The sequence below is a fragment of the Euphorbia lathyris genome, chromosome 2 (genome assembly GCF_963576675.1).
Source record: "Euphorbia lathyris chromosome 2, ddEupLath1.1, whole genome shotgun sequence".
In the NCBI taxonomy this organism is placed as follows: Eukaryota; Viridiplantae; Streptophyta; class Magnoliopsida; order Malpighiales; family Euphorbiaceae; genus Euphorbia; species Euphorbia lathyris.
In genome coordinates this window covers 108,089,807-108,102,712 of record NC_088911.1, presented here as the reverse complement: position 1 = coordinate 108,102,712, position 12,906 = coordinate 108,089,807, and the positions used below count along the sequence as shown (strand labels likewise).

The 12,906-nt window shown below is 34.3% G+C and overlaps 2 protein-coding genes across 4 annotated transcripts; one reads left to right on the top strand and one right to left on the bottom strand.

Moving 5' to 3' along the window:
* The first annotated feature begins 5,170 nt into the window (after positions 1 to 5,170).
* Positions 5,171 to 9,499, top strand: LOC136219367 (uncharacterized). 3 transcript variants are annotated; one of them, XM_066006759.1, is made up of 4 exons: positions 5,171 to 5,285; positions 5,642 to 6,331; positions 6,856 to 8,430; positions 9,045 to 9,499. In XM_066006759.1, the coding sequence occupies exons 2-4, from the start codon at positions 5,704 to 5,706 to the stop codon at positions 9,056 to 9,058; spliced, it is 2,217 nt and encodes a 738-aa protein (XP_065862831.1). In that variant the 5' UTR covers positions 5,171 to 5,285; positions 5,642 to 5,703; the 3' UTR covers positions 9,059 to 9,499. The 3 variants fall into 3 exon arrangements, with proteins under 3 accessions (XP_065862831.1, XP_065862829.1, XP_065862830.1); XM_066006757.1 differs by having other exon boundaries at positions 6,856 to 8,435; XM_066006758.1 differs by having other exon boundaries at positions 5,174 to 5,500; positions 6,856 to 8,435.
* A 77-nt stretch (positions 9,500 to 9,576) lies between these two features.
* Positions 9,577 to 12,570, bottom strand: LOC136219366 (uncharacterized). The gene is made up of 7 exons (XM_066006756.1): positions 12,084 to 12,570; positions 11,858 to 12,007; positions 11,623 to 11,772; positions 11,413 to 11,526; positions 11,184 to 11,297; positions 10,356 to 11,107; positions 9,577 to 10,273 (listed from the first exon to the last, which is right to left on the bottom strand). The coding sequence occupies exons 1-7, from the start codon at positions 12,568 to 12,570 to the stop codon at positions 9,641 to 9,643; spliced, it is 2,400 nt and encodes a 799-aa protein (XP_065862828.1). The 3' UTR covers positions 9,577 to 9,640.
* Between the last annotated feature and the right edge of the window lie 336 nt (positions 12,571 to 12,906).

Genomic DNA, 12,906 nt, shown 5'->3' with positions numbered 1-12,906 from the left:
TATGTCAATTGAATTGATTCTGGCCAAAATCAATGTATGGTGGCTGAATGAATATCAACTAGTTAATTAGGTGGCCGAATGAATGTGTTGGTTCAGTTAGGGTTTTAGTGTTTTAATTTATATATATAGTGTATTCCTAAACCTAGTTGGTTTAGGGTTAATTGGTTAATTACAAAACTAATCCAATCCTAACCTAATCACTTAAATAAATACCAATAGTATTTATTTTATGCAATTAGTTATAATTGGATTAAATTTAATTACCCCAATTAAACAAACAACACTCATTAATAAATTGTCGTATTAATTTAATTAATTATTCACCGAATGCAATTTCATTAATTTACAAATTAATTAATTACATTCTGCAAACTAATTAATCAATTAAATACTCAACACTTAAGACCATTAATCAATTACCTTGATACAAAGTATCAATTAATCAATTAATTAACCACCAATTAATTACCTTGATATTTTACTATCAATCAATTAATTAATTTTATCTCTCCAATGTACCGTTCTATAAGCTCTAACTCAGATGTTCGATGTGCACGATCCTATGGGACTGTCCTTAGCTAGCAGTGGGCTCACGGCCCACAGACAGTAAGTGGGTTCTAGCAAACCATTACTGCCCCTAACCAAGACAGAGTTTCAGCAGTCTAAAGATGCAGAGACCCTGTAGTTATCTCTTAACGTCTTTTACCATTTGATATCGATATTATAAACTAGAGGCATGGCGGCTGTCATCCTCTCTGATGTTTATGATATTTCTTGATCTTAAGTAGATTAATGAATCCGATAAGTAAACTACTTATCAGGGTGTGGCCACACACTTATCAATCTCACTTATCAAGTGACCTGTGATATCATCTCACTGTTACATGAGTGGTAATTCCATCACTTCAATATCAATACCAACATGTTCACCTGTTCACCCAATCATACCCGTATTTAGCATCCTGTTACAGACCTGTTAGGCGTATGTCAAAGTGAACCGGATCCAACATTGATATTATAATGAAATCTGGTTTGAAGACAGTTAGAGACCTACTTGAGAAAACTAATGACACAACCACCATGTAGTTTTCTCAGGCGGATCGATCCAGTCACATGTATACAACATGTACCTATATTCACAACTGACTTATCAAGTGCTATGGTCAGTATCAATTACTACCATACAGTCGTCGAATATACAAGTATGTGGTCCTAATCATTCCTATGATAGAATAGACTTGGGATATGGTTTTACGATTATCAATCAATGGATTCTCTATTCATATTATAGCACAAAATATAAATGAACTAGATTAATACCTTTATTAATGTGACACAAATACATTTTATAAGAACCAATGCCTATGAACTAGGGCACACCAACACTGTTTAGTCTTTCCGTCTGTTTGTTAAGTTTTTTACCGTTTATGACTTCGGAAATGACTAAATTACCTTTTACTATTTACCTTCAAACTTCAGAAGAGGAAATCCAATTTAGAAAAAGAAACTATTTGTATAGAGAACAAGAAAAAGAACAGATCCAATGCTTACGAATTTGAACGATAAAGAAGAAAATAAAGGAAAAGAAGAAAATCAAGAAGAAGAACACTCAAAGTTGATTTCAGATGCATTAGAGTTTAAAGGAACGGAAAATAAAGGAAAAGAAGAACGCAAATCCAAATTGGCTAACAGAATCTTCATAAGAGTCTAACACCAGGGACTAAACAGTTCACCGAGAAAAACGTTAGAGACTAAACAGTTCACCGAGAAAAACGTTAAGGACTGTACCGTGTGTTTTTAAAAATACAGGGACTAAACAGTGTGTTTTATCAAAATATAGGGATTAATAAATTAATTTTTCTAAAAAAAATTATATTTCTTATCCTCTTAAAAAATCACTTTTATAATTTTATATATTTTATACTCATATTTTGATAATTTTACAATATTAGTTATTAATTTTTTTTAATGAATAACACTACTAAATTAAAATTTATAGTTATATAAAAATTAATAAAACAATTAACTAATAAGAAAAAAAAACATAAAATAGAAAAAATATATATTTTATTATTAAAGCATATAGTAAAGGGTAATTTTGGTATTTTAAATTTTATTTAGTCTTATTTGACTATTCATTCAAATATAAAGACTAAAGAGTTGATAAAAACAAAAACTAACGGACTGTATAATCATTTCTAAAAACATAAAAACTAACTAGTGTATTATGTAAAAACATAGGGACCTTATAATTGTTTATCATTTATATATATATATATATATATATATATAATTCGATATAAATGTATAGTGAAACTATAGATTCCACCAGACCTGGCCTCAAGATAGAAATTATAAGATCAAATTACATAAAAAAAACATATTTTAAATTTTATTTATATTTATAAAAATTATTTTTATGTATTTTATTATTATATAATTTTAAATTTTAAAATATCATAATATTACAATTTTAATTTTATTTTTGTTAATTTTTCAGTTAGTAACTCATAGGAAAAAAAATAGTTTAAAAAAAAATACAAGATTTGACATTTTAATAAATTTGTTTAATAAAATAAAACACTTGTAAATAATTTATCCATCCTGACTATTGTGTAATTTCCCAAATTATAAATCCTTCCTAAAAATACAATTTCAACTCATTGATCAATAAATAAGTGGATTACTATTCATCACCCCCAATTTATTTATCACCGCCCTTTAAAAGATAATTTTACTTTTCTCATTTATTTTTACCAAAACTTTTCATTCTCTAATTCTCTCGAACTCTCAACTCACTAATCTTTCCTAAAATCAGGTTTCGGAACGAGAATCATGGTGGGAAATCACGGCAAAGGAAAAGGAACGATTTATGGCAAGGTACGTTATTTTTTAAAAATTATTCGAAAACACGAGTTCTGTTGCCGCACAAGCTGCACCATCTCATCTAATCCGATGGACTGCTGAATCAATCTCGTCGCATGTATAGTGTACAGTTAGCAATAATTTCATTTGCAATGTACGCTCTTATTAACTGTCAACTATTTTGATCGTCGAACATACTGTCTGCCACAACACGGAATCTACAGTTACCATCACCTACCACATCAAAATATGATTCAACATACGGTTTAATTATTCTCATGATAAAATAAAAATATGATTCAACATACGGTTTAATTATTCTCATGATAAAATAAAGTAGAAAACCAACCAAAGAAACTGATCAAAGAGAAAGAAAAAATGATGTGGAAATGAATTTTAAATTAAAATCGATATGTTATATATTGTAAAAAGAGAGATTAGAGAGCTTCCCTTTGGTTTGAGTGTGACTTTATATATTGTTGGATGTCAAAATTGTATTATAGAGAGAAATTTTGTGATGGATCCGGATAAATACTAGTTCGGCCATCTAAAATTTGACGCGTCATCATCGGTTGGCTAATGTATCAATATTTGAGTAGACGGAGCAAGCATTGATCCCATCACACTAGAAATTTTCAATTATGAGATCCCAAAAATGACATATTATCCTTAGAGCTTCTCTAGTGCAACAAAATTAGTTATTACTTTTTACCAATTGGTTGTAACCAAAAACTTGAGAGATTGTTAACAAATGTAGTTTGTTACTAAATTCTGTTACAAACTTTTACTCTCTAAGACCCCACCTATAAAGCATAAAAAAGTTTTTTTAATGCGTAAATTTATGAATCCATGTTTATTCTTTTATTTTTATATTTTTTTACCTTTAAATTTTTTAAAACAACAAATGCTCTGTAATGGGTTATAACTAGACCTGGGCATGGGCCGGGCCGGGCCGGACTCGGGCCGGGCCTATCGGGCTTTTGATAAAGTCTGGCGAGCCCAAGCCCAGTCCAACCCGCAAGAAATTTAATCGGGCTCGGACTCGGGCTGGACTCGGGCCGAAGATATGAATCCCAAGCCCGCCCGTCCAAGCCCATCTATATATTAAAAAATATATTATAACTTATATTTATATATTATAATTTATATTTATATATTATATATTATAATTTATATAAAAATGTATATATTATAATTTATATAAATATATATATTATAAGTTAAACAACAATTTTTTTTTCTGCAGCAAAGTTTTTCTTGAAAAAATTATTTATATTTATGTTTATAAAAATATATTATAATTTATATATATATATATATATATATATATATATATATATATATATATATATATATATATATATATAGTATAGTATATCGGGCCGGGCCGGGCCTGTCCGAGATAAAAGTTGTAAAGCCCAAGCCCGCCCAGTTTTTGGCGGGCTTATACGGGCTTGGGCCGGACCAGGCCTAACAGTATTTCTATGTGTCCAAGCCCGGCTAAATGGGCCCGGGCCGGGCGGACGGGCTCACCGGCCCATACCCAGGTCTAGTTATAACTTTTAGGTGTAAATTATCTCATATAGCACCCCCAAGTTACAACCTTTCATTAAAGATGCTCTTATTATTAAGGAGTCCCAAATTTATAACTATATTGTAATATGATCATGCTGCAAGTAACTTTTAAGTCATGTTCATATTTTAGTACCTTCGGTTAATTCCATGAATCCAAATACTTATTTTTTGAGTATCGTCAATTATCAAATCAAAAAATAAAAATAAAATTAATCTTTTTTAAAAATATTAAAAATAATTTATTTATTATTTTATACGAGTTAAAAATGATACAAACAAATTTACAAATTCGAATTTTATCCCATTACTAAACCATATCATTAAATGCAATATGAACATAAATGTTGGAAATAGAGTATGAATTCAGCAACCATTAAATGCGAATTCCCCTAATAGTTCAAATTTATCAACGGTTCAAAAGACAATCTTAAAGCCTTTGAAACGTTTCGATCCAAAATTTAATTTGGGAGAACATTTCGGTTCCATAATAAAAGAGTATCAGTTAAGATTCACGGTGTTAACAGATATCCATATATATGAATCCTCCCTCTAATGCCGCCAACGTACACAAAATTTAATTCTACTCTCATAATGCGCGTGGAACACACGACCATAGCATATTCAAAAACGACAAATGGCGCGTGTTTTTCTGAAGCATGACTGGGATGAGAAATTTCAGCAGGCGTAAGCAACGGCGTCGTATATATCTTCGGGAATGCAGTAGTAGGAGGTTTGAGTTCTAAACTTGTTGAGAAGCTTCGTCCATTTAAAAGACTGAACTTCATAGCAAATCTCTTTCGCTGGTAATGCCAGTATTCACGAACGAGTCATCCTGTCGCAACTCGGTGAGTTCGATATGTAACCCGTGCTAAAGTTTCTCGCATTATCTGTTTGATTTGTTTGCTTGATTGCTGAGAAAATAAGGAAAACGGAAGTCAACCAGTTAGTGGGAGGAATTTGAAAACTTTCCTTTTCTAGCTTTGTTATGCACCCGATGAAATTGTATAGCTGCACCAAATCAGTTAACTTGAATTTCATTCCCCTTTCCAATTGATTTCCTGTAAGCTATTTGTATTTCAATCAATGTGCTCCTTGTTTTTGTGGTCCATTTTAATTTTCGGTATTCCCTATTCAAATTATAAAGTTTATTTGATAAACAAAATTGAGAATTTGACGTAACGTCCTCTTTATTTTGCTTCAGTTTGATTCAATCTAGCCGGAAACTGGTGTTCTGTTGTATTTTATAATCCAGTTCCTGGGAAAATGGCGTGCCTTGAGATACAAACATGGACTTTTAGTGGACTAGTTGGTGCTTTTCTTGATCTTGCCATTGTGTTTTTGCTCTTGTGTGCTTCAACTCTTACCTATGCGGCCTCGAAATTTTTGGGTTTATTTGGAGCATCTCTCCCTTGTCATTGTAATGGGAATTTTGGTCCCCCGAATAGTGAAAAGTGCTGGCAACGAGTGCTTGTAAACGGCCCATCGGATAAAATATCCTCTGTTCAATTCTCTGTTAGGAGCAAGTTACCTTTTGATTCGATATTGGACCCAAACCCGAATGAGACTAATCAAGAACATGAATGTTTTGGCTTGGATGCTGACGCATCATCTCCGAGCATTAAAGATAGGAGTGGAATTGCTAGGGATGTGAATGAAGAAAGTTTTGATGTCAAGGGGAAGGAAGTTTCCAGTCAGAAGCGGGCACATGCTCTTCTGCGCCGTAGGAATGTTTCTACAGATAATGGAAGGTTATCTTCTGTTTCTGCTTATGATTCCGTTCAGCTGGATTTAAAAGATTTCACTCTGTCTCCTGCCAGTGTCAATAAAATGGTGAAGGAGAGTAAAGATGGCAACATTGCACCTGATAGTTCGGGTGGTGCTACTTTGCATTGTGAGTATAAAGATCAACAGTCATGATACTCGTATTTTACATTTGGTTTAAGTTCAAACCCACTTTCACAAGATAAAAAAACGGAGTTTTATTTCATTATAGGTTATCTTTTTCAATGTCTCATGATATGGTATGAATGTAAAAATCAAACCTTTTAAATTATAGTTAGTGGCTTGTCAAATTTCCAATATAAGAGGCCCTTTGTTAACTGATTCAAAAATTTGATAGTTACATAATATATTGATAACTAGAGATAATGAAATCCACTTGGTAATGATATACTTTTCATAATTTAATGCTTCAAAAGGATGTGTTACACATTTTCCATGGGTAGATTTTAGGTGATTGCATTTAAATTTGACTTCAGATTCTTGAGTTGATTACCCTATGGAAACTCCACCGTGCTTTCAAGAGAAAAAAAATATTGAGCACGATCCAGAATGCATCCACATTCTTCACATTTGCATGCTACTTTTGTGTCTATTCTGACGCTCCTTCTAATGTGCATGATAATGTAATTTTAGATGGTAGGTACTCTTCAATGGACATGGATTTGGTGAGCAGAGAGTCCTCTGGTTTTGAATCAAATGAACCTATGGATGAAAATAAACCAACAGATAAAGATGTATTACCTGCTGATGATTTGAAATTTGATGCACAAGGGGAACTTTCTTATGGATGTGATGAAAAGAATGCAATTAGATTCTTGGAACAAGCACTAGAAGAAGAACATACAGCTCGTGCTGCTTTGTGGAATGAGCTTGAGAAAGAGAGGAGTGCTTCTGCTTCAGCCGCAGATGAGGCAATGGCAATGATACTGCGTCTACAAGAGGAGAAGGCATCTGTAGAAATGGAAGCAAGGCAATACCAGAGGATGATAGAAGAGAAAGCTGCTTATGATTTTGAAGAAATGAACATTCTCAAAGAGATCTTACTACGAAGGGAAAGGGAAAAACATTTCTTGGAGAAGGAAGTTGAAACATACAGACAAATCATTTTTGAGAATGAGCAGTTGGATGCTGATACACAAGGTGTAGGAACCTCACTTACCAAAAGGGCTTCCTTATTGCTATATTCAGGTGAAGATCCGCTGCTGATGCTGCAAAATATTAGTAAATCCTTTGGTGTATCAGAAAAGATGCTAAATGCAAACAAAAATTCAGAATTTGGTACTACTGCTACTGAATTACAGGATTGTGCAGTCTCCTTTGGGAAAGAGTTATCAATTCAAGAGTTTGATAAAGTTGGTACTTTGAAACAGGAGTACAGTCCTACAGATTCAACCATTAACATATTTGATCAACATTTTTCTGGTGGTGATCGAGAGATTAATGTGGACTTTGAAAAGATGACACTGTTACCTTCAGACGAAAGTCCATTTTCTTTAGAAAGAAAGGTGAAGAATGTAGGGATGGACACAGAATTCAAATTGTCAGCTGCTGAAGAATATGATTTGCATGAGAAAACTATTGCTTATGTTGGGGAGGTGCAGCAGCAAAATGATGTCAAGGATGCAGCATCAAACTCCATACAAACCTGTGATGAACTCCATAACATATTTCCATATACTGATAATGATTTGCAGAAGGATGACAATGGAACGTTCAACATGGATTTTGGTGCTCATGATGTCCCTGTAATTGATGATAACTTTAATGTGTGTAGTAAAGTAGGAGAAAATGAAAGTATGAAGCTATCTGAAAATGTTCCTCTAGATATTCCACGAAGATGTGATAATGCAGACACGAATCAGCCACAGACTGAGCAGGAAAGCAGCAGAAGCTGTTCAGATATAACTAGTGGATTGCCACCTCTGGTTTGCTCAAAAGGAAAACCCCTGCTTTCTGATTTTCGGAGAAAATCCATGTCTGCAGTTGATTATGAGAGGTTTAAAATTGACAACGAAATTGGGTGGCTAAGGGAAAGGCTAAGGATCGTGCAAGAGGGTAGAGAGAAGCAGAAAATGTCTATGGAGCATGGGGAAAAAGATAAAGTTCAGTTGCAACTTCTGGAGAATATTGTCAACCAGCTTCAAGAAATTCGGCAATTAACTGAAACTGGAAGGGCTGTTAGACAGGTCTCACTGCCTCCTTCCTCTGGTAAGGTAAGCTGTTTAATGGTTCGTAAATATGGTTTAATATAGTATATCTGATGTCTACTTCATGTCTGTCTCGTTTTCTATAACAGAGTTTGCACGTGATGTATGCCTCTGATTTATCCATGTGGTAATCTGGTGCATACTAAACTACATTAAAACATATTGAAAATCTGACTCACTTCAGTTTTCCAAGTCAATTGCGTAGGTTCATCTTAATTTCATTACAATTTTAATTTATTATATGAGACTTGTATTCATAACTGGATTGATTAGAGGGGACAGATTATTCAGAGTTCATGCTATTATAACTATTCTCTTCTTCATTATAGTTGTTACATCTTTGCAAAAAATTAAGAACTAGGATCAACCAATAATTTATATGATAAGACGCACATTCCACACATTCAATTGCTGTTTATGTTTTGTCTACTTTAATGTTAACTTGGTACCTTTTTCTCATTATTCAAATTGGTCTTCTGGTGGTCCTATAATTGTGCACACTATTACTTAAGTGATAACAGTATATTTGATTCATTTTCCATTTACATTAACTTGTGGCTATTGATGGTGCTTGTGGTGCAACTTATGTTTAATAGTTTTGTAAAATATTTTCAGGTATTGTCCGATAAAAGGCGCTGGAGGAGTTTCTCTTTAGAAGTGCGTGGAAGAACTTAAGTTGCACCATGCCATCTTTAAGACTGAATGCGTTATGGAGCTTGTTTTGGTATTGAAGACATCTCTTATAGTTGCTATAACAAGACAAGACAGAAGTAGACCGATTTCCTTCAGAGATGGCAGATCTTGTAAGAAGCTGATATGCACGGGGGATGGTATTAGAGTGGAGGAAGCTTGTGCTCTTATTGAAGTGGTTTGGTATTTCTTTTTCACCCCTGTAGACACCACTTGAGAAGTCTCACTTATAATAGTTCAAGTAGCACATAGTAAATAAATTTCTGCAACAAAAACTGTCTTTTGTCCATTATCTTATGTCCAATCAGTTTGATTGCAGCTGTAATAATGATGAATTGCTTAACTTTGAGCAGTTGAATCTGACATGATAGTTTTCTTTCTGTTCTAAGTTTTAATAGTTTCAGCAGTTGTGTTTCTTTTTGTTCTTTTTTCCCCTAATTTTGGGTACAAAATATATAGCTCAATTGCACTTGGCAATGACAACAATTTGCTTATTGTTTAGACTAAATACCAAAGAAACCTTAACTATGCACTGAGTGGCCCAAAGAAACTTTGTGCTTGTAGCTTCGCTGAGGTTCCTTCTTTAGGATAGCTTTGACAAGATCATAGTAGAGAGGGAGTTGTGCAAGAGCAAAAAAGGTCAATGGCAAGCATGTTGCAGCGTACATTGGATAAGCTGCATATCTCAGGCTCTTTTTCAGGACAAAGAAATGCCCTGCACAGAATGAGAGTAATACAGAAGCTATAGACGTGAACAGTGATGTTAAACCAAGAAAAAGCTTTCTAGGCAAGTCTATTGCAAAATCATGTTCTTGGTAACGAGAGGTAAGAATTGTAAGAAAAAAGATAAGTGCAGTCACTGAAAAGCAGAGAGACACAAGAGATGCAATGGCAAAGACATTGAATCCTGGCTCATTTTCAAGTATTGGTGAACCAGTGGTTTGATCAACACCACCTGGCACTGTCGCTGAAGTTGCAAATGCAACTGTCGCGATGAGTGCAGCAACAACTGAACATGACTCTGAGGTTTTCGTTAGCCATTCACTGCCTTGCATTACCAATTCTTTGTGTGTTGCTGTGAATATTTCTTTTGGTCTCTGGCCTTCTTTGTTGTGCTTAACAAAGAAATGTCGCGGCATGGAATTCTTAACAAACTGCATCACAAAAATAACTCTGTTATTCTCCCTTCAGCTAGCCAAGTTATTAAATGGAGGGTAAAACTCAGAGTATATATACCTTGTACCACTTGATTTCCCATTGCATCTGCAAGGCTGCTCCTGGGATTAGCCTAGGCTTATAATCACCAAGTTTCGCTGCAAGGTGCAGTGCACTATTTCCATGTTTGTCCAGTTGGCGAAACACACTTTCCTTAAGTATTTCCTTCTTCAGCAATAGAATGTAAACATCAGTTTGTCTATGTTCAACTGCTAGAAGCACGGCATTCTTCTTCTCAGAGTCGAGGTCTTGGATAGCCATAGGAAAAAGGTCCAAGATTTTATCCACAATTTCAGTTACTCCCATCTTTGCTGCTACCAGTATTGGTGTCTCCTTTTTACTAAATTTGTGACTTTCTTTCTTCTCAAATGTCAGCAGCACAAGATTTTTTTCTGTAGTGTTTAATTCTTGGATTGCAGCTGGGTATGAATCGACGAACTTATCCACCATTTCGGTCACTCCAAGCTTGGCTGCAACTAGCGTTGGTTTGTCATGCTTGTTCTTCCAAAGTTTATGCTTTTTAAAGTTTTCAGTCACAGAATTTAACCCGTTGTTTGTATCTTTGTTCTGAGATATTTTATCTACCTCTGATGATGGTGAGGCTGCAAAAATTTCAGATGGATTACTTTCCCCTTTAGGCCTAGAATGTAGAGGATTCCGACCATGATCGTCATACTTGTACAAAGAAGCTCTTCTGACCAATTCGTTCATTATTTGAGTAGCCCATTCATGTCTCTCTTTCTTCTGTCGGATGTACTTAAGATTTGAAATGCCTAAAGATTCAAGATGATCTTTTAGTCGTTAGAATGTTTCTCCATTGTTACTTAGGGAAGAGAACGAAAGACTTACCAAATCCGAGAACGATTAGTATAAAATCTGCCAGAAATTTGAAGAAATGAGCAAAGCTTGTGTAGTTCGGAGGATAAAGATTTTCTTTCCTCCTGTTCTTTGTGAAATTCCTACCTACAAGATGTAGTAGTATCAGAGAGGATAAATTTTTGTAGTCAATTTGCATCTCATATCTCTTGTATAAAACAGAAAATTATCATGGCAATTGATCCTAGCTATTATTGCTTACCATTGATGTTTTCTTGTGCTTTCTCTTCATCCTTCAGCTTGCCATTTTCATTTTTCTTCTTTCTCTGAAGAAGGAAATGTCTTACTTGACCTATACTGTTCTCGTCTGTTCTCGCTGGAAATGATAACCCAGTTGAAATACCTCATTTAGTACTTGATATTGTACTGTTTTTCTCTGTATGTAGAAGTATAATGTGTCAGATTAACTCACTTATTACTCGAAAGCAATTCTTGATCGCGTAGATGAAGTTCATGCAAGTTTCATAACTTTGCGGATACTTGGGACCTGTATTGACTTCTGAATCATTTAGACATGATCCAATATCTATTGTTTCCTCCCGAAGCTCACGAACAATTATACCTGAAAATGAAATAGAACAATAATAATAATAATAAAAAATAATGTACTAAGTTTGAGAAATGATGGCTGAAGCAGAACTTCTTACAACTGTAGATGAGACGATCGACTGGTGGAAAGTAAGCACCACTTTTGAATGCATTAGGCTTACTAGCTAAGATATGCAGAGGAGACTGACCAACTTCATTAACAGAATTTATAAGACTTGGATAATCATGTATTATCTGAAATGCCAAACCTATCAATAGAAATTGAATGGTTTATTGATCATATAATATATAACAGCAAAGAACAGAATGGTAGATAGAACTTACTAAAATATTCTCCGGATATTGCAGAGTGAAGAATGGTATCCCCATTACTTTTTCTGCACAATGAATAATCAACTTCTGTATATGCTTGTTTGTAAAGGAAATGCAGGCAAAGAAAAGCCTTTTTCTTGCCATGAAGGGCTGACAGGAAAAGAGGGGTTTCATTCTCGGAATTTCGAGCTCGAATTAGGCTTCCATCTTTAGTAGCCAGGCAGTGACACATTTTCACATTACCTAGTGCTGCTGCTAGATGGAGTGGTGTGTTGCCTCTTTCATTCTTTATGTGTAGAATACTCGATGCGTTTTCGCCAATTATGTCGACCAGCTTTAACACAACCTCTGTTCGGCCATTGCATACTGCTATGTGCAGAAGAGTATCTTCTGATCTTGTTATCCTGATATCTCGGATACCAGGATTCTTCTCGTAGGCTTCAACAACCTCATCCCACTTACCTTTTGTTGCACTTTCAAATAGTCCATTGGCTTCCATTTCAAAAGATTTTGTCTCCTTGTCAATGGGATGCGCAGATTTACACACATTAACACAAGTATGTAGATGCTTATTTGTTTAGTCAAGCAAAGGTTTGGTTTTTCAGATTCTTATTAACAGAAAAGCTTTTCTCATTCAAAAACAACATCTTAGATTGCAGGCATTTTTATATATTATCATAAACTACTTTAACAAAGATATTAAATGTGCTTCAAGATTCTTTCTTTTCTTACCGCCCTTTGTTATTTAACATAGGTAAGGTATAAATCTACCATAGTTTAATGTTTCTTTACTTAGATTTTTGCCTTTTGAATGTTTCCATGTCAATGATACTTG